We start from the raw sequence: 26,242 nt of genomic DNA on the forward strand, positions 1-26,242 counted from the left end.
ATATGCAATTTTTTATAACTCCTGTGTTTAGCAGTTCTTCTTTTCTTTTTGTTTTTAGCTGTTGTTTTTTTCTTCTTTTTTTAAAGATAATTATTCTGCATATTTGTTGTTGTATAAATTGTATTCAAGCTTATTAAAACACACACACACACACACACACACACACACACACACACAAAATAGTGAATGGCACCTAGAATCTTGTAATAAAAATATAAGAGATGTGTTTCAGTCAAGGAAAAGAATCACTGCGAGGGGAAAATTTCTTTGGAATTCTCCAATTGTGTGACAATAGTTCTACTTGTGGTTTGAGAGATGTGTTTTAGGTTTCATAAAAACTTTTAGAAAGTCAAGAGAAAACAAGAAAGAAGTTGAATGTATTAGTAATGTTCTTAGATTAATGATGTTAGATCAGATGTCCCTATGCAGAATAAACCAGTCAAACCTGCCAATAACATGTCTTGCCCGGTACCTGAAACTGTTTGAAACGTCTTCAAGAGCAGAAAGCAGTGGACAAAGTGATGGGAAAGTATAGTTAGTTTATTGAATGAACTTCAGTGTATTTTAATGCTCAGTACAAATCCACCCAGTGTTATTATACAAGAAATATCATTTAAACCATTGTCCAGTAATATAAAAAAAAAAAAAGAAATGGCTGTTACTCCCGATGACAATTACAAATAATATGAAACTTTACAAACAATGGAAAATAAAGAATTATATAAAACACAAAAACACAATAATAAATATGTGATGTTTGATTAAAATCAAATAACAACTGTGTGAATGCCAAACTGATTATAAATAATTATAAAAATTCTCATTAGCCACCCATGCATCTCTGAAGTACAGTAAATATTGGCAGTAATTTGTTGCTTGCACGTTTATTTTGATTGAGTGATAATAGCCCAGTGTTTTGCTGGCGTTTTTTTAAGTGACGTGCTGTGCAGATGTGCTGTGAACAGCTTTTGTGGATGTATGACAGATGTTTTCTTCAGATGGCCACGCTGTTGGGGATTCTGTCTGGAGACAGATACCAGTAGGGCAGCTCCAGAGTTTCATTTCTCTTCTTGATGATCTTTGTGATGTCAACTAATGTCTTGCGGAAATTCTTAATAGCTTCAATGGCTGGTTCTTCGGTGAAGTACTTATCAGGGTATTCGCCTAAAAACAGCTGGACAGAGGATGGGGGCAAAACTATTAATTGTTTCTTTGGTCGATGCGTATATTGAAAGCAAGTGTATTCTAGGCTAGTTATGAATAACCAGTCAGCTAACCTCGTTATCCTGGAACTGACTGAGCGACCAAAGTGCTCCCAGGTGCCAGCCGGAGCGTCCGCGGTCCGGCAGACTCTCCATGATGTACTTCATATCCACTTTGCCTTTCTCTGTGGGAGGAGGTTTCCGCATGGTGGACGGAGTGTTCGGGACCCAAGCAAACCAGTCAAACTGAAACGCAGGAGAGACACACAGAAATCAGGCTGGATATTTGCAGAGGTCTAGTTTATATTTCTTCAGAGAAGTGTGTGAAATCCCACCTGTCCAAAGTTGACTGCTGCATGTTGAGCTGAAGCTGTGAAAATCATCACGGTCAGATACTCAACCAGCTGCTCCCGGGTTCTCAGCATGTTTGGAAACTCTGTGGACATTGATAACGTGTTTGAGTATGCATGTAGAAGCACCTTCATGTAAACCAGGGGTCACCATACTCCTCCTGGAGAGCTATGCTGTGTGTATTTTGTCAAGAAAAAAAGCTCATACACGTGTTTAACAGAAGAGTATGCAAACTTCAGTACTCAAACTACTTCCTCATTAACAGATTGTTATACTGTTTAGTCATGTCCCCTGTCAATCGTCTGGACAGGTCTGCATTTCTGTCAGATTTCCTACTATATTGTAGATTCAACAGCAGGTTAATCTGACTTTCGCAAGTCGCAAATCTCCTTAGGTCTTTGGATAGTTATACATTCAGTAGTTAATGTCAAAACATGTCTTTGTATAAGTTCACACTGTTTTTGCAGATGAACTATAACAGAAAAGGTGATTTTAATAATTTCCTTGTGGCTAGATATTAATAAATGGTCATTAAAACATTTACAGAAGCCTCTCTACTTGACAGTCTTGCATGTCCACCATGTTTGTAGTTCGTTTACACTTTTCACCCGCGTTTGTAGTTCTAATCAAATTCAAGTCCAATGTGCAATGTATTGTGTGTAATATTAGCGGTTAGAGTATGGATGGTTAAACACTTCCAAATTTGACCGGACATAGTAGAGCATCCGGGAACCTTTGCCGTACTCTTTTCAACATACTACGATTTGCTATACATTATTACCATTTTAAAATACTTTTTAGGAAGGATAGTGTGTGCAATGGGACACTTAAACCATTGAATTTAGCACAAGATTTCAGTCACACCCTTGACCAAATAAATCTGCCTGTAGTTATCAAGGGCTGCTTCTGTTCAAACATTCAGTCTTCAATGATTGCACAGATATTTACATAAGAAAATATACAGCAAAATGGTGCACATCATGATTTTGCCAAGCACAATGAGATCCTGGATTCACATCTATATTGATCCTGGAACATCAATTTTTAGAAAATGTAATCCATACCCATTCCCTTCCTGTAAACGAGTGATCAACACACTTGTTCCTGGAGGGCCGGTGTCCTGCAGATTTGAGCTCCAACCCTAATCAAACACACCTGAACAAGCTAATCAAGGTCTTACCAGGTATACTTGAAACATTCAGGCAGGTGTGTTGAGGCAAGTTGGAGCTAAACCCTGCAGGACACCGGCCCTCCAGGACCGAGATTGGTGACCCCTGCTGTAAACCCAAGCATAACTGTAAATTATTCCCAAAATCAGAGGATAATAACAGTTGATAACAATCACGTAGAAGTGCATAAACCTAACCATAAGCCTAATATTAACATTAACGGAAAACATATCCCATAATTCTGATAAGCTGATTGGAATGTTGTTCCAGGATCAGCATATATGTTAACTCAGGAACTTGTCCTACTTGGTGAGATCAGGTTGATGTAAAATAGTGTTGTACTCACCCCCACTATTGGGACAATTCTTCATACCAGAGGAGTGAACATCCTGAACAAACGCCTGGATCTCCTCGTCTTCCAGAACGGTCTCATCACTACTGTAGTAGATCTCCACCACATCAGAGACAAAGCTGGAGGAAGGTCAAGACAAATGATGAATCATAATACTACCAATATCAGTGTTTGAAATTTGTAAATGTTAGTGCAGTTTAACTACCTTTTCACAGCCTCCCAGACCAGCATGCCATCGTCTCTATAGTAGTAGTTGGGCAGATCTTCCTGGTCGTGAACATCTCGAGCTTTCATAGCCTCAGGGAAGCACATGGACTTATAGGTCAATGTCTTCATGGCCCTGTGGACCACTTGCAAAACTCCAATTCCTCCAGTGCTGTTAGCCTGTAAAATAAGAGAACACGGATGAGTTCTTGTGAACAAAACAGAGAATATCACAGGACGAACGTCAGATGAAGGATTAAAACAGTTGGCTTATTAGGCCTTAAAGCAGGGGTGGCCAACCCTGTTTCTGGAGAGCCACCTTCCTGTAGATTTCAGTTGCAACCCATATCAAACACACCTGCCTGTAATTATCACGTGGTGTTCAGTTCCTAATTAATAGGTTCAGGTGTGTTGGATATGGGTTGCAACTGAAATCTGCAGGAAGGTGTCTCTCCAGAAACAGGGTTGGCCACCCCTGCCTTAAAGGGTTGGTTTACCCTTATACCGATACCTTCATTCACCCACTGAACACAACCCTACTGAAAACAACAGCTTAAACCAGCATAGGCTGGTTGGCTGGTTTTAGCTGGTCGACCAGGCTGGTTTTAGGGGGGGTTTGGCCATTTCCAGGCTAGTTTTCTGCCTGGTCTTAGCTGGTCAGGCAGGGAGATGACCAGCTAAAACCAGCTTGGCCAGCCTAGCTAGCCAGGGAGCCCAGCCAAAACCAGCTATGTCCAGCTTAAACCAGGCTGGTCAAGCTGGTTTTAGCTGGTCATTTTCCAGCCTGACCAGCTAAGACCACACTGGAACTGGCTGAAAACTAGCCTGGAAATGGCTAAAACCCCTCTAAAACCAGGCAGGTAAACCAGATAAAACCAGTCTAGGCTGGCTTAAGCTGGATTTTTCAGCAGGGAAATGAAAATATTTTAGATAAAATATAAACTAGTTTGGTCAGCAAAAATCCTGAATCATTGAAAGTCCAGAAAAGGAACCAAAAACATTGTCAAGACAGTCCATGTGACTTCATAGGTTCAATAATTATAGGATGCTTTGTGCACACAGAAAACTGTCAATATGACTTAGTTCAGCTATGTCTACAGCTTCAGATGAGGGTCTGTGTTTACTACAGCAATACAATAGTACACTAATGACCATATCGCAGAGGGAAGTTATAGGCAAACAAATTCAGTGTTTTTTGGTGCACAAAACAATTCTTAGAGCTTTGAACTATTACAAACGAACCATTGAAGTAACATAATCTGTTCTGACAATGCTTTTGTCAGTAGAGGATGAGGGAGCTCTTTAATCTAAAGCATCTTAATTTATAGGTCTCAGGAAATAGGAATGACATTAGAGGCGAGTAATTAATAACAGTAGTTAATTCTTTTTTGAGTGAACTAACCTTTTAAACAAGCCATCTGAAAGAATCAGACACTTGAGAGAGAAACCAGTGGGAAACTATTTATGAAGTGTTAAAAATACCTTATTAAAGACCCCAGTGTCGTTGATGAGTGTTTGACGAGCTGAAGTGTTGATGGCAATGGTGAAACGGACATGAGGGATCAGTAACTGCGAAGAGAGAAAATAAGAATGTGACCAACATGTTTCAGTGACTGTACCACAAGCTTCATCAAAAACTGAACTTATAATAATAATAATAATAATAATAATAATAATAATAATAATAATAATTCTTCATCTGAACATTTACATCAAATCAATTTGGGAATATTTGTGGTTGGCCCAGATGACATAAAAAATCATAAATAAATAAAGGCAAGAAGGAACTCCTGAGGCACAGAACTAGTAATCGCATAGAAGTGACCAACATATGTGCTGTATACTCTACCTTGTACACAGGATGGACAGCAGAGAGCTGTCTGAACATGGCTATGGCAAACACCTCAGATGTCAGGTGTGTCCTGAGAAGGTGTGTGATGAGCTGGTGTACGTTGAAGTCGCAGGATTTCACCCACATTTTGGCTAACAACCAGTCGTAGTGATTATCGCTGGGCAGAAAGACTGTGTTCTTCTGTCCTGGAGTAGCCTCACGACTGAGCTGTTCCAGAAAACAGAGCAGAATGTTTATTAAAACTTGACACTGATATTTTATTATCGAGTAATTGTGGAATAATGGTTTTCTGCAGGCACCTGAATGGCGATTGGTATGATTTTGTTCTGGCTGTTCTTGTAAAACAGGCAGAAGGGGGCGGCCAAATACTGCCGGGTGCTGGAGTCTGTGTCATTGGGTTGAACGTCCTCCAGTATTTCATAGTCTGCTATGTAGATGTTTCCTGCCTGTGAAGGAGAGGAATTTAGCAATGAAGCCAAAGAAAAACATGTTCTTTGTTCATTATTATTCATTCACATCCAGATTCGACTACTTTAACAGCATTAGTTGTGGCATGTCATCTAATGCTGGGTGTTCACCAAATGTGGAACACCATCTCCCTCTCTCTAGTTGATGTTTTTCCCCAGACCCAAATTTTGGCTTAAATTATTAGTTAATTTATTATTATTAGTTAATGATTTGATCTTGCACAGTTGATGCAACTGAGAAGAATTCTGCACAATCGTGGCAAACGCAATGTGGACTTATTTATGTGAATACTTTTCCACCTTTGCTTGGTATCAAGATAAGATCCAAATGCATTTATTTCCATGTCAACTGTCAGAAATTGTGAATTGCAGAATGTTAACTGTATCTTGGCCCTTTGTAAGTACCAGTACCTTTTGAGTACCAGCACAACATTACGGTACCAAAAGGTGGAGATAAACTCGCTGCTGAATGCTAAGTGGTTGACAGAATCGTCAGTTGTGCAGGGGAACAACAACACAGGAACAGCCATTTTTAAATGCACCGCCAACGGATGAAGCAAGCTCAAACTAAACTCGTTTTGGGAATTTTCTCTCTTCTTTGTGTTAGTATGACGTCCATCGTTACTTTCTGGCTTACTCCATGTCTGTAAGTAAACACACTGTTTGCAGTGGAAACCCAAGCCTGATCATGGTGAACATACTGAACACTACTGCACTGTATTAAAGCATATTGCTGAGTGAAAACAAGCCATAATGATCGATCAATAGTGGAAGCACAGGTAAAACTAGGTCAAACAAAACATACCCCTGCTGAAAAATCCAGCTTAAACCAGCCTAGGCTGGTTGGCTGGTTTTAGCTGGTTGACCAGCCTGGTTTTAGATGGGTTTTGGCCATTTCCAGCCTGGTCTTAGCTGGTCAGCCTGGAAAATGACCAGGCTGGAAATGGCTGGAAACCAGCCTGGAAGTGGCCAGAACCCCTCTAAAACCAGCCTAAGTTGGATTTTTCAGCAGGGACAAAACCAACGAAACAACTCCAATCCTGACAAATCACGTCATTCTAATAATAATTCCTTACATTTATATAGCGCTTTTCTGGGCACTCAAAGCGCTTTACACACATAGGGGGGAATCTTCTCATCCATCACCAGTGTGCAGCATCCACCTGGATGATGCAACGGCAGCCATTTTGGCCAGACCGCACACCAGCTGACTGGTGGAGAGGAGACTGGAGAGAAGCCAGTTATGATATGGGGATGGTTAGGAGGCCATGATGGACAGAGGCCAGTAGGCAGATTTGGCCGGGGTTAAACCCCTACTCTTTTTCCAAGGACATCCTGGGATTTTTAACGACCACAGAGAGTCGGGACCTCGGTTTAATGTCTCATCCGAAAGATGGCGCTCACTGAGCAGCATAGAGTCCCCGTCACTATACTGGGGCGTTAGGATTCACACAGACTGCAGGTTGAGCGCCCCCTGCTGGCCTCACTAACACCACTTCCGGCAGCAGTTTAGCTTGCCCATGTGGTCTCCCATCCAGGTATTGACCAGCCTCAGCCCTGCTTGGCTTCAGTGGGCGACCATGTGAGAGTTGCAGAGAGCTCGCTGCCTATTCTACCAACATAGATCTCGCTATAACAATCAAAGTTACTTTAATAAAAACAACACCTTGTTAGTATCAGAGAGTATGATCAAACAGCACAAAATCTCTATTTTACTACATACTTCAGTGACAGTATATCTGGCTGAATGCACCACTGTACTGAGTATCCAGGCAAATGCTGTAATAATATTTGGTGTGGTTTCAGCTTCACTTGTTTACTGTTGAGTAGTGTTTTCCTCTGACCTGTAATTCCTCCTGCAGTGTGGTTCCTCTATCCAGGGAGTCCTCCACCATCTCCTGCGTGACCACAAACTTGTCTGGAAGTTTCCTGCACTTTTTGATCATCACAGGATTGCTGCCATTTAAGAACTGATAACCAAACACTGCATCTTCAGTCCAGTTCTCCATCAAATACTCTGTCAACGTGAAGAATAAAGGGAGTTAAGGGGTGAATTGATTATTTTTTGTGTTTGTTTGGCAGCACAATCAGTAGATGGATCAATCTTGAAAAATAATAATAAATAAGGAAGAAGTTATTTAAACCTGACACGGTGTTCTTGATGGTTATGAACACTTTTTCAAAATCTGCAAAGTCTTTCCAAGACTGGAACACACTCTTAAGTTTGTTAAGACCAAGAATCCTGATCCTGAAAAAGAAGAAAAAAATACATTAAAAAAAAAAAAGAATAAAATAGATTAAATAAATTAGATCTGAATATCAGTGTGTGATTCTGGCTATGTTACACTGTGTGGCATCATTTTTCCACCATAATTATTGACGCCACAGATCGAAAAAGAATAAAAGCAAATCAATCATTTAAAAGGTTAAAATGTAAAGAAAAAAACAAGAATAACCTGTAATATGTCTCGTATTCAGTATGAAGTGACACTTTTAACTTTTTACTTGGTATCGGATCGGATAGTAAACCAGTGGTATCACACATTCACACATCACTATTAATTAGACATATTCCCTGCAGCAACCTGACTAGGTCTCAAGAAATCAATAAGATGCACATTTGTTGGGGATTTATGCAAAATACTAAACCCGAACAGGATAACCTACCCCTCTAGGAAATTCACACTGAAGTCCACTGATTTTGCGGTATCAAACTGAACGTCCAGAGGCAGTTCAGAGCAGCCATTGGCATCTATGGACAGTGGTAAACCAGCTTTCCATTCATTCCACCTGCAAAAGAGACAGCATTAGTTGTGTGACAGTTGAAGTGTTTTTTGAGAAAGTTCACAGGGAGAGTGACGGCGCATGGCATTATTGAAAAGGAGATTGGACATTTTTATAATATCTTCAAAGTGGTAAAGTCTAGATGGGATATGCGGCCGGCTGGAAGTGATATGCACATTATTATAGCAGCATTTTTTTATGACACTGTATAACTATAATATGTTAACAATACTGTGACGGTTGAGTTTAGGCTTGGGGTAGGGGTTAAAAAATACAGTTTATTGGGTAATTTAATAGATAACATAAATAATACTTGGTACAACAACTGTTTTTAAATTACTGTGATGGTTGGGGGGTGGGGTAGACGTTAATAAAATACACTTATTTAATAAATAATATAAATTATTCTCGTTAACTTCTGGCTGCAACCATATCCGATCTAGCAACAACCCTTCAAAGTGCTTTAAAGCCTAAATAAAATCTCAGCATTATTCTCTTGAACAACCAGATCTTGTGTTACATCTCATTTCAGACATGGCGCCCCCTGATGGTTCGACAGAACACTTTACATTGCGGCTCTGTTGTAATGTGGTATTTGTCCACCAGGAGCCGCCTTTTTTCTCTTCTAAATCTTCCATAAACCTGAACTGTGTAAAGTGTTTTTTTAAGTATGATTATAAGTATTTTAAACCAACAAAATAACTGGCAAATGACTGAATTCTGGTCAAGTCTGTAATTGTACCTAAATTGTTTTTGTCTGTTTTCCAGTTCCTTGTGCCTGTACTGTTTCAGTATTGAGAGCTTTTCATCCTGAGGCAATCGACCTGAAGGAACACATACACAATGCATAAACACACACACAAATGCACAAAGCAGAGTGTTGTTCCTCATCCAGGACTTTACCCCGGCCTTCCGGAAGCGCCAGCTCCTGTTGATCCGCTATCCAGTGATAACAGGGGAACTCGAAGCAGTCTCCGGTGGGTGCTGTTACGCTGATGCTCCTGCAGTACCATTGATCATTGATCAGGGTTTTCTCCTTCTCCAGTTTGACCAGCAGAAGCTCTCCAAGAGTCTCCTCCACATGAACGTCAATGGAAATCACCTTTAACGACAACTTCTGTTAGACGTCACATCACTATAGTTGTTTTCCTCGATTTCTGTTTAACGGAGAGATGTTCAACACGTTTCTAAACGTAATCCTTTTCTAATCATTTCTAATAACTGATTTCTTTTATTTTATGATGACAGCACATAATATTAGACTGGATATTCTTCAAGACACTAGTGTTCAGCTTACAGTGACATGTAAAGGCTTCACTAGGGTAATTAGGGTAAAGTTAGGGTAATTAGGCAAGTCATTGTATAACAGTGGTTTGTTCTGGAGACAATCCAACACTAATATTGCTGAAGGGGTGAATAATATTGACCTTAACATGGCTTTAAAACATTAAAAACTGCTTTTATTCTAGCACAAATAAAACTTTCTTCAGAAGAACAAATATTATCAGACATACTGTGAAAAATAAAACAAAATTCAGAGGAGGGGAATAAACTGGACTTCAACTTTACACACCTATACTACATCAAAATAAACTTTTACTTTTGATGCAATAAATCAAGATTAATCTTCATCCAGTGCTAATTTAGAGTTAACAGAAACTGGTTTCCTTCTTAGATTAAAAGGAGAGTTAAAGTAAAAGTCTTACCGTTCCTCTTTCCAAACGTTTAAGCCAGGATTTGTCCAGCAGAGTTCGGACGCTGCTTCTCTTATCGCCCACCAGCGTCAGGTAAATGTAGTTCAGAGTGCCAGCAAACGCCTGGTCTCCAGTCTCGACAGATACGCTGTATGTGAACATCCTGCTGAAATGGAGAAGACGAGTACATCAGCATCAGTGGGCTTTTACATCTCCGTGAGGTTTATTTACGGCAGTTAATCAAACTTGTCATGATAAGCGTGTGGTCTTCATGGAGATATGGCAGTGCCCACATTACTCTATTTTGAATTTGTTCTTTCACATTTTCCTTTAATCAGTTACACTAAAGCTTGATTCAGACAGGCTGCTTGCACATTTAAATTCAACATGTTGTTGTTCATGGACAGAATAAACACTCATTCTGATCTGTTCCTCTTGTCAAGCAGCATTTGTGATGTGAAAAGCTTCAACAATTTCAATGTGCATGTTGATCGAATCTAGAAAATTGCCTTTAAAGAAGATAATATGCCTCTTTCCACAAGATATCAAGTTTGTCTCAGATGTTTCTGGAGTGTGTGTGAATAAAACACAGATGATGTTCTCCAGCTCGCTGAAGCTGACCCTTTCAGGCTTTGATACTAATTGTGGCGTTTTGGTGACTGTCACTTTAAATGCAAATGGCATTGTGCTCTTTTCTCAGGGAGATCTGCATTTACTCCACCCACATTTACTACAGTAAAGTGCTGCAATTAATATGTTGTTGTGATTCTATAGTTGCCCATGTAACAGGTGTTTATATATATATATATATATATATATATATATATATATATATATATATATATATATATATATATATATATATATATATATATATATAATTTCATTTAAAATTCCCCTTGTTAATCATTAATTAATTTTATATTTTCAGAGTTGTTCTTTAAATATCTTATATTTCAGAGTTAATGAAATCATAGTTGTGTTTGTTTTCAATGTATTGGTGTATTTCGGGAAATGGTACGTGGCCCCTTTAAGTGTAGTTTTCCGGCCTGCTCACGCTCAGTTCCTTCGCGCCAAACGCGATTGAGGAGAGGTGAGTTGTGTTGAATCTCCGGTTAAAACCTGTCATATAAGTGTTAATAATCACAGTAACACATGCAAGTTCGTTCTAAAATGCATTTCACTGTTATTGTAAACATGTATGAGAGGTTGTGTAAAGTATATGAAGCATGTATTTTGGGTAAAGTTCATAAGCATGAGTGTGCAAACTTTGTAGTGAGAATTATCCCCTTCACGGAGAGTTTGTTGAGCACATAAGGAGAGTCACAGACTCAGCTTTGCCAACTGTTTATTTTATTCATGCAGAATAAAAGGCAGTTTAATCTCATATAACTGGTCCCTTTCACCTAAACACCACACAACGCAGAGTAAAGCGAGGACCGGTCACACCCAGTACTGTTGTTTTCAACAGGGTATATTATATACTACAATATATTTTACTGCAGTAGAAACTTAAGTACTCTACAGTACTGCACACTGCAAAAAATGCTTTTCTTACTTTTTTGTCTTGTTTCGAGTCCAAATATCTACAAATTTTCAAATCAAGAAGAATTTTCAAGACAAGCAAAACATATGGTCTTGTTTTTAGGAATAATGTGCCAATATTAAGTGAGTTTTTCCGTAAAACAAGAAAAACAATCTCCCAATGGGGGAAGCAAATTAATCTGATGTCAAAAGGAAAAACAGGATTATTTTTCTTCCCCCATTGGCAGATTATTTTGCTTGTTTTAAGAAAAAAACTCACTTAATATTGGCATGTTATTTCTCAAAACAATTCAATATGTTTTGCTTGACTTGAAAATGCTTTAACAATTTTTAGATATTTGGACTAGAAAGAAGACTAAAATCGAAATAAGAAAAGCATTTTTTGCAGTGTAGTCTTCAACAGGATATTTTATACTACAATATATTTTGCTGCAGTAACTGTGGTTAATATTACAAAATTAAAAATTATTATAACAAAATAAAGTAGCACTCATTAAAATCAACTAAATGCAATCATACAGTATATTATGCTTTAGTACAGGTTAAAACACTAGCATTTACTGTATAGTTACTACAGTGTTTTGTTCACACTCTTAAAAAAAAATGCTTGGTTATTTCAACCCAATGCAGGGAGTAATACAGACTAAACCAACTGCTGGATTTTTTAAAATTCAATTAATAGGACCAAATGTAACCCAATGTTTGGGTTTGTCCATGTTTTACCCAAGTTAGGTTTAAATAACCCAGCGTTTCTTAACAGCATGTGGGCTGATTGTTGGCTTGGCTAAATTGCGGTCGTTTATTTCCTTTAAAGTTAAAATAAAGTCATTAAATTACTCTACACTCACACTAATCCGTCGGCTCTTCACAAACAGCAGTGTGTAATCTCAGCCTCCTAAAGAAATGTTAAAAGTTGTACTGTGGTCAACAAACCATTGGTTGATCCACTAACCTGCAGCTCTTGATGACGCCTCTGATGTGCTTTAATCCCGCCGGGAGGTTCAGTGCGAGTGCTCAGAGATGCAGCAGTTTATATAGAGAGGCTGATGACCCGTTATAATGACCATTACATCATCCTCTACTGTGATTGGCTCTTCATGTGTGCTCTTGAGCAACAACAAACTAACCTGGTTTTTGGCCACTTTTTTTTGCACTTTCAGGGTTTATTTCCACAACTGTTTTAGGACACGATAACTATTGCTGAAGTGTGTTCATTTTACAACAAATGCTGGTGTTTGTGATCTGCCTGATGCTAAACAGCTCACTCAGTTACAGTGTGCTCAGCGTAATTGAGTACAGCCCATTTGGAAAATGAATACTTCCTCCATTTCTCAGTGAATATAGGTGGCGTATTTTGTGCATTTAAACAAAACAGATTTATTAAACTGATGTATTTATTAAAATAATGTTTTAGTCACCAAACATATTTATAAATTGAAAGATGATACAATTAAATTCAAGTAAAATTACAATTACAACCTACAAAATGTAAACAAATTTGACCCAGATTTACCTGTGAATCCACCATTATTAGATCATTATGGCTTGTTTTCACTTAGCAAATACAGTACAGTAGTGTTCAGTATGGTTCACCATGATCAGGCTTGGGTTTCCACTGCAAATAGTGTCTTTACTTACAGACATGCAGTAATATTTTAAACAAACAATTTTTTTTTTGCTTCTCTTGATTTTTCCTCTTTTTCAAATTTATATTTAATGTTTTTCTATATCGGGGGAGGCAGTGGCGCAGTAGATAGTGCTGTCGCCTCACAGCAAGAAGGTCGCTGGTTCGAACCTCGGCTCAGTTGGCATTTCTGTGTGGAGTTTGCATGTTCTCCCTGCCTTTGCGTGGGTTTCCTCCAGGTGCTCCGGTTTCCCCCACAATCCAGTACAGGTGAATTGGGTAGGCTAAATTGTCCGTAGTGTATGAGTGTTTGTGTGAATGTGTGTGTGTGGATGTTTCCCAGTGATGGGTTGCGGCTGGAAGGGCATCCGCTGCGTAAAAACGTGCTGGTTAAGTTGGCGGTTCATTCCCCTGTGGTGACCCCAGATTAATAAAGGGACTAAGCCGACAAGAAAATGAATGATTGAATTTTTCTATATCATATAAATGTGGCTGTACTAGTTTTTGGACGGTTATTGTAAGTTATTTTGTTAGATGAGCTCCAGATTTGGCTTCAGTACTGACTAATCTGATGTATATGCACACATAAAATATTGTAGAGCTTCCTATTAAACATGAATTTAAAAGAAAGAGTTGTAAGGGGTGAATTTATAAAGGCTGAGCTCTGTACATAATCCTCTACAGTTTAGTTCTGTCTTTGTTTTAATTCAGAATTTACTTACAAATGAGCCACACAGCCTTTATTTACAGATGTAAAGTTGACGTTGAACACTAGTTTCACAAACAGCAACCAAACCATGAAATGTCATAACCACACTGCCAAAATGCTGAGTTTTTGTCTCATTTCCAGTCCAAATATCTAAAAAGTCCTGAATCAAGACGCATTTTCTAGACAAGCAGAAACTCTTGTCCTGTTTCCAGAAATAATACATCAAAATTAATTGAGTTTTCCTTAAAACAATATTAATATTCATTCATTTTCTTTTCGGCTTAGTTCCTTTACTAATCTGGGGTCACCACAGCGGAATGAACCGCCAACTTATCCAGCATATGTTTTACACACCATCACTGGGAAACATCCACACAACACTACAGCTTACCCAATACCACCTATATCAGGAGAAAACCCATGTGGACACGGGGAGAACATGCAAACTCCACACAGAAATGCCAACTAACCCAGCTTGGGCTCGAACCAGAGACCCACTGGGCCACCATGCTGCCGAATATTAAATATTAAAATTATGAAATAATAATATTTTAAAGCTGACCCCATTGGTAGATCATTTTGCTTAAAAAAACTTACATTTTGGCATCTAATTTTTAAAAATAGGACAATATTTATTTGCTTGTCTAGAATTAGGGTATTGGTTTAGGAATGTTTAGATATTTGGCCTAGAAACAAGACAAAAACTCAAGAAAAGCATCTCTGCAGTGCAAATAATGTGTTTTACAGCAACACTAATTCACTTTAGAGCGTATTATTACAACTCTGGATTAATGGGATGAGTAAAATGAGGAAAAATATGTATTATTTTTTACAAATTGGTGGAAAATACAGGTATAGCACCTTCCTAGCTGGAAAATGTAATAATGAAGGAGTATAACAAAATGCTGAAATGTAAATAAAAGATTTATTAGTGTTTGTTGTTTATTCGAGTCATTAAAGATGTGTGATATTTGTTTGGAAACTGTAATTTACTTCAGGACAGGACTGTGCAGTTCAGTAATACAGTACTGTAGTCAAACATGTTTACTGTATTTGATGTTTAAAGGGACAGTTCACCCAAAAATGAAAATTCTGTCATCATTACTTGTTTCAAAGCATTTCTTTCTTCTGTTGAACACAAGAGACCTGTAACCATTGACTTCCATGGGATTTGTTTTTCCTGCTATTCGCCAAAATCTCTTCTTTTGTGTTCAAGAGAAAGGTTTGAAAGCACTCGAGGGAGAGCAACTGTTCATTTCTGGGAGAAACAATCTCTTTAAAGTAATCAAAAGATGCTCTGCCGGTTATGGAGCCACTCCCGGAGCCCATCAAAACCTGAGGAGTGAACAGAGATCATCCAGCAATCAAGTGTAAATGTGTGAACGCTTTCATGCTCACATGGGGGAATTTATCATGACAGAAGACCCGAGAAACAACTACCAGATTAATCTTGTTTTGGACAGGTTTTACTACTTTTAGATGGGAAATGATCACAGTGCTTAAACTTAGACGGACAGTTCACCCAAACATAAGCATTCAGTCATCGCATTATCTTGTTTTAAACCTTTTTCAGTTTCTTTCTTCTGTCAAACACAACAGGAGATACTCTGAGAAGAAATGAAAAGCCCAGACTGCCAGAGGGTTTGTTTTACTATTGAAGTCAATGGTTTCAGGTTTTCAGCTTTCTGAAACGTATCTTCTTTAGGTTTGAGACTACCTGGGGGTGATTAAATAGTGCTTTTTTAAGTGAACTATCCCTTTAAATGTCTACTTGTAATGTAGAGACGTTCACAAATTGAAATATCCAAATTAATTTCAGGAAATTCTGCTTTGTGTCTTGTTTAGTTGCTGTTATGCATGTTGTGTGTATGACCTTTAAAACTACTGTGTAGTTATATTGTGATAGTTTGTAAATAAATTAAGTGAGGTTTATTCATAAACTAATTTCGAGAGGATCACGTGCTTATGATTTATCACATCTTCCAATCACATGAGCCGTAAGCTATTGTAAATAACCACAGTTTCCAGCTCATTTTATCTTCGTTTAGAAAAACCCCCCTCCTCCCCTATTCTCCTCCTTTACCTCTGATTGGGCGGCACGGCGGCCCAGTGGTTAACACTGTGAGCCCCACAGCAAGAACACTGCCGGCCCTGGTTCCACAGGACCGGTGGGTGTTTCTGTGAGGAGTTTGTATGTTCTCCCCGTGTCCACATGGGTTTTCCCCGGGTTCTCCGGTTTCCTCCCACCATCCAAAGACATTCAACATACATAATAATCAAGCATTTGTCTAACCCCTCTGTTCCCTTAGCTACCGCAGCAGGGGAGTTCTGAGATCCACCAAGCTCAGGCTCCCCTCTCGCTCTGCCAACGGGAGGAAGCCCCGGGCTCGAGGATCCCTTGAGCTCGGGGCTCTCTCCCCAGACAGCATGCCAAACAAGCTTTTATAAATCATCAGCTAAGTGTGAACTCTTGAAATGTAATATTAAATAATAATGTTCCACATTAATGTCCAAATAGGATATTTTTCCTTAAACATCCTGTTTTTCATTTGAAGTTTATTTTGCCTCTTCCATTGGCAGATTATTTAGCTTTTTTTTTTTAAGGAACAACTCACTTCATTTCGACTCATTACTAAAAACAAGACAATATATTTTTTCTTAACAAGAAAAATTCCTTGATTTTTTTTTTTTTTTTGTGGAAGTGAATTAAGGCCTTTCAGCAGGGTTCAACACTAAGGATTTTTTCTACAGGCCCGATTGGACCAGTGGTTCAGAGTTTCACTTGCCCTGCCTAAATTTTCACTGGCCCAACCAACGAAATAAAAAAGTTCATTGCTATTCATTAGCCAAATATATTAAATATTGTGCCACAAAATAATGTTTGGCGGTTCATTCCGCCGTGGCGACTCCAGATTAATAAAGGGACGAAGCGGAAAAGAAAATGAATAAATGAAAATAATGTCTGTGAATGTAGAATTTAAATATTTGAAAAATGTTAAAATATTTAGCAGTAAAATACAGCAGTAAGGGAAAATGTGCAGGTATTTTACTGCAAAACTAAAGGTGGCTGACTTGAAAGTGATGGCAAACTATGCAAAACATATTTTTTTTATTATGTTGTACCCATTTAAATGTTTCCACAACGTTAGAAACAGACGTTTTCTTTTAGCCTCATAATTTGACGTTGCGGTCATGTTGTCGTCTATTAAAATTTAGCGACAAGGCAGCACTACCCCGATTGGGCCAGTAACAATTCTATCTACTGTCCCGAGCATCTCTCACGCTGGCCCTGGGCCATCGGGCAATCCTTATTGTTGAACCCTGCCTTTCAGGATTCCTCTTTAAGCCACATAAAGAATTCCCTGACTTTCACTGGCTGAATGTTGATGCCATCTAATAAACCGAATAGAGCATGTCTCTGTTGTGCTTGTACATCAAAAAGACGAAAATCGTGTTAAACCAGCTGAGCATAATATCACCAGTTTTCTCCATTGGTTTGGCTCATTTCTTGAAACGGGAATTACATTCTCAACACTTCTCAAATCGTCTTACAGCACAACACTACAGCTCACTTACATGAGCTCACATCTCCCAAAACTCCTGTCAAAACTAAATCTCCTCATTTAAACAGTCACACACATAAAGTATCTTCCATAGTAAACAGAAAATGTATGCAGCATATTATACTGTAATATTTCCCAGTGTGTGTGGGTGTTTCCCAGTACTGTGTGTAGTGTTTTTTTTTAAAGTGTTTAATTCAATTAAAGTGTTTAATTCAATTGGTTGTGGAGATCTGCTGGGTAGTTTCGTTCTGTAAGCGGTTGGAAAAAACTGTAATGAGCGATCACTTTTATTTCTGTTCAGCCTTATACTGTTCAGCGTGTTTCTCCAGTGTGTGTGTCTTGATAAGGAACACATCCACCAACCGATAGGTGACAATGACAGGTGATTGAGTAAGATAGTTTCATATCCAGTATGAATAACATCTCTGATGGGTGTGGTGTGTGTGTGTGTCTCCTACTAAACAGTGATGATATTGCATATCTATATATTTACAGGCAACTGACTGCATGTGTGTGTGTGTGTGTGTGTGTGTGTTCTGTTAACGTTTAATTAAAACGTATGATTATTCTACTTGGGTGACATGGTGGCACAGTGGGTAAATCCAAAGGGGGATTGATGAACTAAATTGGCCGTAGTGTATGAGTGTGTGTGAATGCAAGTGTGTATGGGTGTTTCCCAGTGTTGGATTGCAGCTGGAAGGGCATCCGCTGTATAAAACATATGCTGGATAAATTGGCGGGTCATTCTGCTGTGGAGACCCCTGATTAAAGAGGACTAAGATGAACAGTGAATGAATGAATGAATGAATATATAATCACTAACGATTTGTAGTTTCATTTTAGCACAAGCGCATCCACAATTCTTGGTTGGAGCCCTGACTTTTCATTTTCTTGCATCCCAACATCTTTTGAAAGAATTTCTACACAAAAAAAAGGTAAAACAAGCATTACTATACAGGGTCGGGAAGTGTTGTGAATACGATGGCCCCATATGCAAAATAAATGTGATGTTTTCCAAGATGCTTGTGTGATTTCTGAATTCATTAATTCCTCTAATTAACAAGTAATAAGATTTGATGGCTGCAGCACACTGCCAAACTTTTCAGCTTAATCCCTTTATTCATCAGGGGTCGCCACAGAGGAATGAACCACCAACTATTCCAGCATTTGTTTTACGCAGCGGATGCCCTTCCAGCTGCAACCCAACACTGGGAAACACTCATACACTTTCATTCACACACACGTACATTCTTTACATAGTGCATGTGTTTGGACTGTAGGGGAAACCGGAGCACCCGGAGGAAACTCACACGAACGCGGGGAGAACATGCAAACTCCACACAGAAACACACACTGACCCAGCCGAGTCTTGAATCACCGACCTTCTTGCTGTAAGGCAGTGGTGTCCAATCTTGGTCCTGGAGGGCCGGTGTGGTAAGAAATCGGGTCCCCCCTGACAATTGGGTCACTGGAGTTGTAATAGGTATAGTTTGTATAACATATATTTACATGAGTGTGTATGGGCGTTTCCCAGTGCTGGGTTGCAGCTGGAAGGGCATACACTGTGTAAAACATGCTGGATAAGTTGGCGGTTCATTCCATTGTGGTGACTGCTGATGAATAAAGGAACTAAGCTGAAGGAAAATGAGTGAATGACATTATTTAGCGTACCCCACTGGCAGATTTAAGCAAAACCTCATTTAATCTTGACATTATTTCTGAAAACAAGAAGCTACCCTATTTGGGCCTACTCTTTTTCGTAGGACATCCTGGGATTTTTAACGACCACAGAGTCAGGAGCTCGGTTTAACGTCTCATCTGAAAGACGGCGCTCACTGAGCAGTATAGAGTCCCCTTCACTATACTGGGGGGTTAGGACCCACACAGACCACAGGTTGAGCGCCCCCTGCTGGCCTCACTAACACCACTTCCGGCAGCAACCTAGTGTTCCCATGTGGTCTCCCATCCAGGTACTGACCAGGCGCAGCCCTGCTTCGCTCAGCCGGCGACCATGTGAGAGTTGCAGAGAGCTTGCAGCCAGATCCGTAGGTTCCTCCTTTTAATAATGAAAGACTGAAATTCTCGTGTTAGTTCAGAGGGAGTATCTTGCGTATCTTACTCCACAGTGACGCTGCATGGAAGGCTCCTGAAAGGCCTCTCTCCAGTGTGAATCCGTCTGTGGGTATTAAAGTTTCCTCTGTGCGTGAAGCTCCGTCCACACTGAGTGCAGGTGTACGGCTTCTCCCCGGTGTGGATCCTGCTGTGGTTTTTAAGAGTTGTTGGTCGAGAGAAGCTCTTCCCGCAGTGTTGGCAGCTGTACGGTTTCTCCCCCGTGTGAACTCTCATGTGAATCTTGAGGTTTGCTTTGTTTGTGCAGCCAATTCCACAGAGACGGCACATTAAGAGCTCCCGTCCGATGTGAGCTCCCACGTGACTCTCGAGCTGAGGTCTGTCCGTGAAGGTCTCTCCACACTGACGGCACTTGAAATGGCTCTCTCGGAAATGAGACAACATGTGCTTATTGAGGCTTTCTTTGCGTGTGAAACTCTTTGGGCACTGAGCGCAGGTGAACGGCTTCTCTCCGGTGTGAACTCTCATGTGAGTCTGTAGATTGCCTTTCCGATTCAACGTCTTCCCACACAGTTTGCAGGAGTACGTCTTCTCTCCGCTGTGGATTTTCGTGTGTGTATAAAGGGTTCCTTTGTGTGCGAAGCTCTTTCCGCAATGAACGCATGTGAACGGCTTCTCTCCGGTGTGAATGTTCATGTGAATCTTTAAACTTTCCTTGCGTGGGAAGCTCTGTCCACACTGCTGGCAGGTGAACGGCTTCTCTCTGGTGTGAACGATCATGTGCACTTTAAGAATTCCCTTCTTACTGAAACTCCTTCCGCACACCTTACAGGTAAAATTACCTTTCTTCTGAGGCTTTTTAAACTTTGAACCACTGAAAGACTTTCCCATATTCATCAAATCATCTTGCAGATCTCTCTCTTCGATTTCATTCAGATGTTGAGTTTCTTCCTTCAGGATCATCAGGTCTAAGACACAAAGAAGCGCATGCTTTAGCAAAGGGGTGGCCAACCCTGTTCCTGGTGAGCCACCTTCCTGCAGATTTCAGTTTCAAACCAAATCAAACACACCTGCCTGTAATCATCACATGGTGTTCAGGTCCTAATTAATTGGTTCAGGTGTGTTTGATATGGGGAGCAACTGAAATCTGCAGGAAGGTGGCTCTCCAGGAACAGGGTTGGCCACCGCTGATTTAGGAACACAAATGAAAGGTATTGCTCAGGCAAATATGAATGTCCTCATCATTTACTCACCCTCAACATGTGCCACACATTGATGAATTTCCATATTTCTGCTAAACACAACTTAACATTTCTTAAAAGCCGGGACGCTTAAGTTTACATCAGTGTTATGCAGTTAAATCCTAGTCTAATCATGACAAACTGTTTCGTTGGAAAGGTCTAAAATAGTGGTGCCCAAACTTGGTCCTGGAGGGCTGGTGTCCTGCATATTTTAGTTCCAATCCCAATTAAACACACCTGAACCAGCTAATCAAGCTTTTATAGGTATACTAGGCTGCGTCCGAAACCGCCTACTACTCAGTAGGTGCTGCATTTGAATTTAAACGCACTACTCTGCCGTTAGAAAAGTACGTTCTATACAGTATGAATGTAAAAAGTATGAATGGAATTTGGACGTACTACATCCGCCATTTTGTCATGGTCACGTGACCTACGTGCGTCAGTTGCGTCGCGTTACTTCCATTCATGAATTCGCTCGCGGGGCATCATGGGATAGCGCAGCATGCATGGGATGAGCACTCTGGAATCTCGCCGGAAGTAGTAAGTCATCCGGGTACTTCTCGCATACTGATTTTCGAATTCTATACTACTCGGCTTGCATACTGATTTTGGCGTACTATATAGTATGGAAGTATGCGGTTTCGGACGCAGCCCTAGAAGCTTCCAGGCAGGTGTGCTGAAGGAAGTTGGAGCTAAACTCTGCAGGACACCGGCCCTCCAGGACATAAAATGATCAGAGAAAGTGTAGATCAGATCACATGCAATAAGTAAATATTAAGAGTTTTGCAGCTTTCCTGTGGCTTACTCTCTTTATTAAATCATAAATATGATATAGCAACGCTATGTGGATTTCCTGGGTTTCTTCTTCGTGGGTGTTTGTAGTTTATGCTGAGAGCGCCCTCTTATCCCAGTCACTTTAATTGGACTGACCCAGTTTTAATTTACTAGAACTTCTATGTTGAGCTGCTGACAGTCGTATATGTGTGCCACACTGCTATAAACACTATCAGGACACATATATCTCACTAAAAAGTGAAAGTTGGTTGTTTTTGCGTTATTTTGAGCAAATTCGTTCTTTTGGTTTGATACGGATTTTTGTAGCTGCGTCACGGCCATGAGATCTTAGCGTGTTTTCCAGCGTGTGGACTGTACCAGAGTGTCCCGTATTACGTCTCTGTGTGTGTTGCATTCATTCATGAGTAAGGCTTGGTTCAAACCACTCGGCGCGCTTCATTATGTATGCGCTGCAACTTCATTAATATGCATGCTAGCTTTCTTAGACTGTACCTGAAACAGTGTTCAGACGGCAGAGAGACGACACACGTCGTGTTGCCAAAAGTTGTGGGAGAATAATTGTTTGGAGATACGGGTCGCCAGTGTTGCTTTCATAATGTGAAGGTTTTATTTTCTCTCTATGAGAGCGCTGCTGGACTCACGTATGAATCAGTGCTCGCGACGCGCGGCAGAAATGCGTTTGTTTGGGACATTTTTGCATTTCTCATCAGTGGTGAGATCTGGATTTGCTGCTCGTCTCCTCTTAATAAAGACACAGCTCCAGTATGTGTTGATTGTCCTGTCTACAGATTCGGTAAGTGTGTGTTTCTTTGTTCATTCAGATGGCAAAGTTATAGTTGGTATGGTCAGCAGTACTCATTCAGTGTTTAAAAACAGACTTAGTCAAAATGATTTCTAAGTTACTCAGTTAACAGTACGTTAATATCACTGCAATATTGAAAGATCCGCTGTAAATGCTGCTCTCTGTGTGTAAACACGTGAACACTGTAAGCAAACTATTGCCGACCATCGTGTTAAAGTCCACACACACACGGCTTTCTGACCTGAGTGCATCTGAGTTACAGAGAAATGCAGAGGCTTTTTTCTCCTATACGACATGCGATATCAAACACTTCACCGTCATTAAACACACTGTCTTTCTCTCCTGTGTGTGTTTGTTTTTCCTCGGTCAGCAGCGTGTGCCCAAATGGCAACTCCCATTTTTATTCAAACCCTGCCCATTTACCCTCCCCCGACACTCCCACCCAAACAGAGCCAGACACGCCCACTTTCCTGACTTTTTCCAAACTAGAGGTGTGAAAACACCGTGCTGAAACGGGGGGGTTCATGGCCCTTTAAGCTGCTTTGACACTATCTAAAGATACTTGAATTGAATGAAGAGGAATGTTCATTTGGCATGTTTCTTAAATATCTGCAAACATTTTATGGTATTTTTTATGCTTTCGAAGAGACAAAAACTGACATACAGCAGCTTTAACTTGAGAACTTTGAGTCTGTTGTTTGAGTGGTTTTATTATAATACTGTCAATACATAATTAAGTGTTTATTCTTTTCTGTACTTGAGTGTATTTTGTTTGTAACGTCACACTGAATGATGGTTCTGTTTAGACTTACATCAGCTGATTTCATGTGTGATGACTCTTATGCTTAAGTAAAGGAAATATTACGGTTTATCTGTGGAGCTTTGAGAATGAAAACCAACCTGTTTGCTCCTCAGGATCTTCATGTTTGACTTCTTCAATCTTCACGTCTTCACTCTCCTCTTTAATAAACGCCATCGGTATAATAATCTGCTTTCCTGTGGGTTTGGCCACTCTGTCGAGATCAAGATGAAGACCTTCGTTAACACTGAGGAAAACAAACCAAACTAAACCTCTGGCTGTGTCTCAATCAACAAACTCTGAATGAAAGCATCTGCAGGTAGTTTGCTAGCTCTGTTCTTCATACATCGCTTTTCTACCTCTATACGCAAGTTGATCAGCAATGCAGCTAGCTAGCTAGATACCAAAGACAACAGTGTAACATTAATGACATTGTCTAGTTATTATCCAATTATCAGCTATGTGAACAATATGACATAACATTCCAGTGTATAAAGCGGTTTGTTAAACGATACACGATAATCATCTGTAGTAGTTAATTTTGCATGTAGTGTGGATTTGCTACGACAGCATTAAAGTTTCTCAATCCTGCGGTGTAAAGCAAAACTGGTTATTTAAATGAATCAAATGTAATAAGTGTGTTTATATAGCGCATTTATTGTGTTTGGCCGTACACACAAAGCGCTTCACAATCATGACAGGGTCTCTCCACACCACCACCAGTTTGCAGATCCACTTGGAATCTCCAAATGCATTTTGAGATTTGAGAATTGTCTCCTGAGCTGCATCAATTAAGCCACTCACATAATATTTAGCTGTCAATGTTTAAATACAGACGTGTGCATGACTACATATGCACAACTCTGGTTTGCACTCATTGCCCTATCTTCTTAAGTGTAATCGTATTGTTTACAATTTCTTATTTTAAATGTATATTTTTAGATGACATTTAATTTATCAATTATTATTATTTATTCATATATATACATTCATTATATAGATAAATTTTATTTATTGTAATTTCCTACTAAAATTCTACTTTTTGTATTAATAATATATGTTCGTCACCTAGGGTCTGAGAGTAACGAAATTTCAATTCTTGAAACGCCCTGTACATGTGGTTGAATTGACAATAAAGCTGACTTTGACTTGACTTTGATATATATATATATATATATATATATATATATATATATATATATATATATATATATATATATATACAGTTGAAGTCAGAATTATTAGCCCCCCTGTAATTTTTTCCCCAATTTCTGTGTAACGGAGAGCAGATTTCTAATCTACTGATTTATTTTCTCTTTGTCATGATGACAGTAAATAATATTAGACTAGATATTCTTCAATACACTAGTATACAGCTTAAAGTGACATTTAAAGGCTTCACTAGGGTAATTAGGGTAACTAGGCAGGTTAGGGTAATTAGGCAGGTTACTGTATAATGATGGTTTGTTCTGTAGGCTATTAAGAAAAATATAGCTTAAAGGGGCTAATAATATTGACCTTAAAATGGTGTTTAAAAAATTAAAAACTGCTTTTATTCTAGCCAAAATAAAACAAATAAGACTTTCTCCAGAAGAACAAATATTATCAGACAAGAAATAAAAAATTAAAAGGGGGCTAATAATTAATAATTCTGACTACAACAATATATATATATATATATATATATATATATATATATATATATATATATATATATATATATATATAAACGGACTTAACAACGAAGACAAAATCAACGCTTATAATGCCAGGTCTAAAAGGAGGATTTTGCTGTAAGCAGTGGCTATTATTTATATTGACTGCCATGCCAAAACACATTTTTGTTAGTAAGACAGAAGGCTACCTTTAATCTATAATAAAATATAATATACAATTTATTATATTTATTATTATCATTATATAGGTCAGTTTAATAAAATGATTTAATATGTGTGTTGAATATATTATAGTTGTTTGTTGATAGGTGGTGCTTCTGTAAAACCTTTTCTTTGTCAGTCGCAAATCTTTTTAAATGCATTAAAGGGTAGCGAATATACTAGCCTTACCCTGGAGATTGTTCACCCTCCGCCTTTGTCCATAAGGTAAAGGTTGGAATATTTAGAATTACTCATTCATTCATTTTATTAGTCCTTTTATTAATCAGGGGAATGAACCACCAATTTATCCAGCATATGTTTCACGTAGCGGATGCCCTTCCACCCGCTGGAAAAACACCCACACACACTTATTTACACAAACACACACACACACACACACACACACACACACACACACACACACACACACACTCGTACACTACGGCCAATTTAGCTTACCCAATTCCCCTATAGCGCATGGGGGAAACCGGAGCTGTAAGTTACATAACAGCTTTAATTTTTTTTTTTCTAATGATTGTTTTACAATATTAATTTTTACATTATTGTTATTTTTCTCAATTTAATAAAATACTTTTGTAAGATCATTTTAAGGGCATACTTTCACATCGCATCTTCTTTATTTGAAGCCAACATGTTTAAGATTACAGACCCGTCGCTATGACATCAGGATGAGTTTTGAAGAGCCAAACTATTCTGGATCGTGTAAAAATGGTCAATAACCAGCGCGAGTCGACTCAAAACGCACTGAATCACTTGGAGAATCACTCGGTTCAGTTGACTCGGAGTTCCTGTTAAAGCTTCGCTTCTCTCGTCTCTGTCAGTGACTGAATTGGCGTCTCTGTTAAACAGATTGACGATATAACGAGTGAAATGAGACGCAGCATTTCTGTTACACATAACGCTCATGAATACTGCATAGCACACGTTAATTTTGGACTCAATAGCAATCGTTTTATGGTTCTTGTAAAATGTTACCTTCCTTCAGCCGAGACACCGCAGACGCAGCAGTGCGGCGCTGTTATATCACGTCAAGCGGCATGTCAAATTAAGAGTCTTGTTAGCGCGTTAGAATTACACATACTATAAATAATAAACAATAAATAATAAATAAATGTATTAAT

At 39.2% G+C, this 26,242-nt stretch overlaps 2 protein-coding genes across 5 annotated transcripts; both read right to left on the reverse strand.

The window, feature by feature from the left end:
* Positions 1-522: 522 nt before the first annotated feature.
* Positions 523-12,628, reverse strand: alox5b.3 (arachidonate 5-lipoxygenase b, tandem duplicate 3). 4 transcript variants are annotated; one of them, XM_073923052.1, is made up of 15 exons: positions 12,573-12,628; positions 10,088-10,238; positions 9,285-9,483; positions 9,124-9,205; positions 8,265-8,387; positions 7,742-7,845; positions 7,442-7,614; positions 5,430-5,576; positions 5,128-5,337; positions 4,761-4,847; positions 3,280-3,458; positions 3,069-3,193; positions 1,538-1,638; positions 1,278-1,448; positions 523-1,174 (listed from the first exon to the last, which is right to left on the reverse strand). In XM_073923052.1, exons 2-15 carry the CDS (start codon positions 10,235-10,237, stop codon positions 995-997), a joined length of 2,031 nt encoding a protein of 676 aa, XP_073779153.1. In that variant the 5' UTR covers position 10,238; positions 12,573-12,628; the 3' UTR covers positions 523-994.
* A 4,020-nt stretch (positions 12,629-16,648) lies between these two features.
* Positions 16,649-26,132, reverse strand: si:ch73-144d13.7. Its single transcript, XM_017351129.4, has 3 exons — positions 26,097-26,132; positions 23,325-23,437; positions 16,649-20,554 (listed from the first exon to the last, which is right to left on the reverse strand). The coding sequence occupies exons 2-3, from the start codon at positions 23,398-23,400 to the stop codon at positions 19,632-19,634; spliced, it is 999 nt and encodes a 332-aa protein (XP_017206618.1). The 5' UTR covers positions 23,401-23,437; positions 26,097-26,132; the 3' UTR covers positions 16,649-19,631.
* Positions 26,133-26,242: the final 110 nt, after the last annotated feature.

This window comes from Danio rerio, chromosome 15 (genome assembly GCF_049306965.1).
Source record: "Danio rerio strain Tuebingen ecotype United States chromosome 15, GRCz12tu, whole genome shotgun sequence".
Taxonomy (NCBI): domain Eukaryota; kingdom Metazoa; phylum Chordata; class Actinopteri; order Cypriniformes; family Danionidae; genus Danio; species Danio rerio.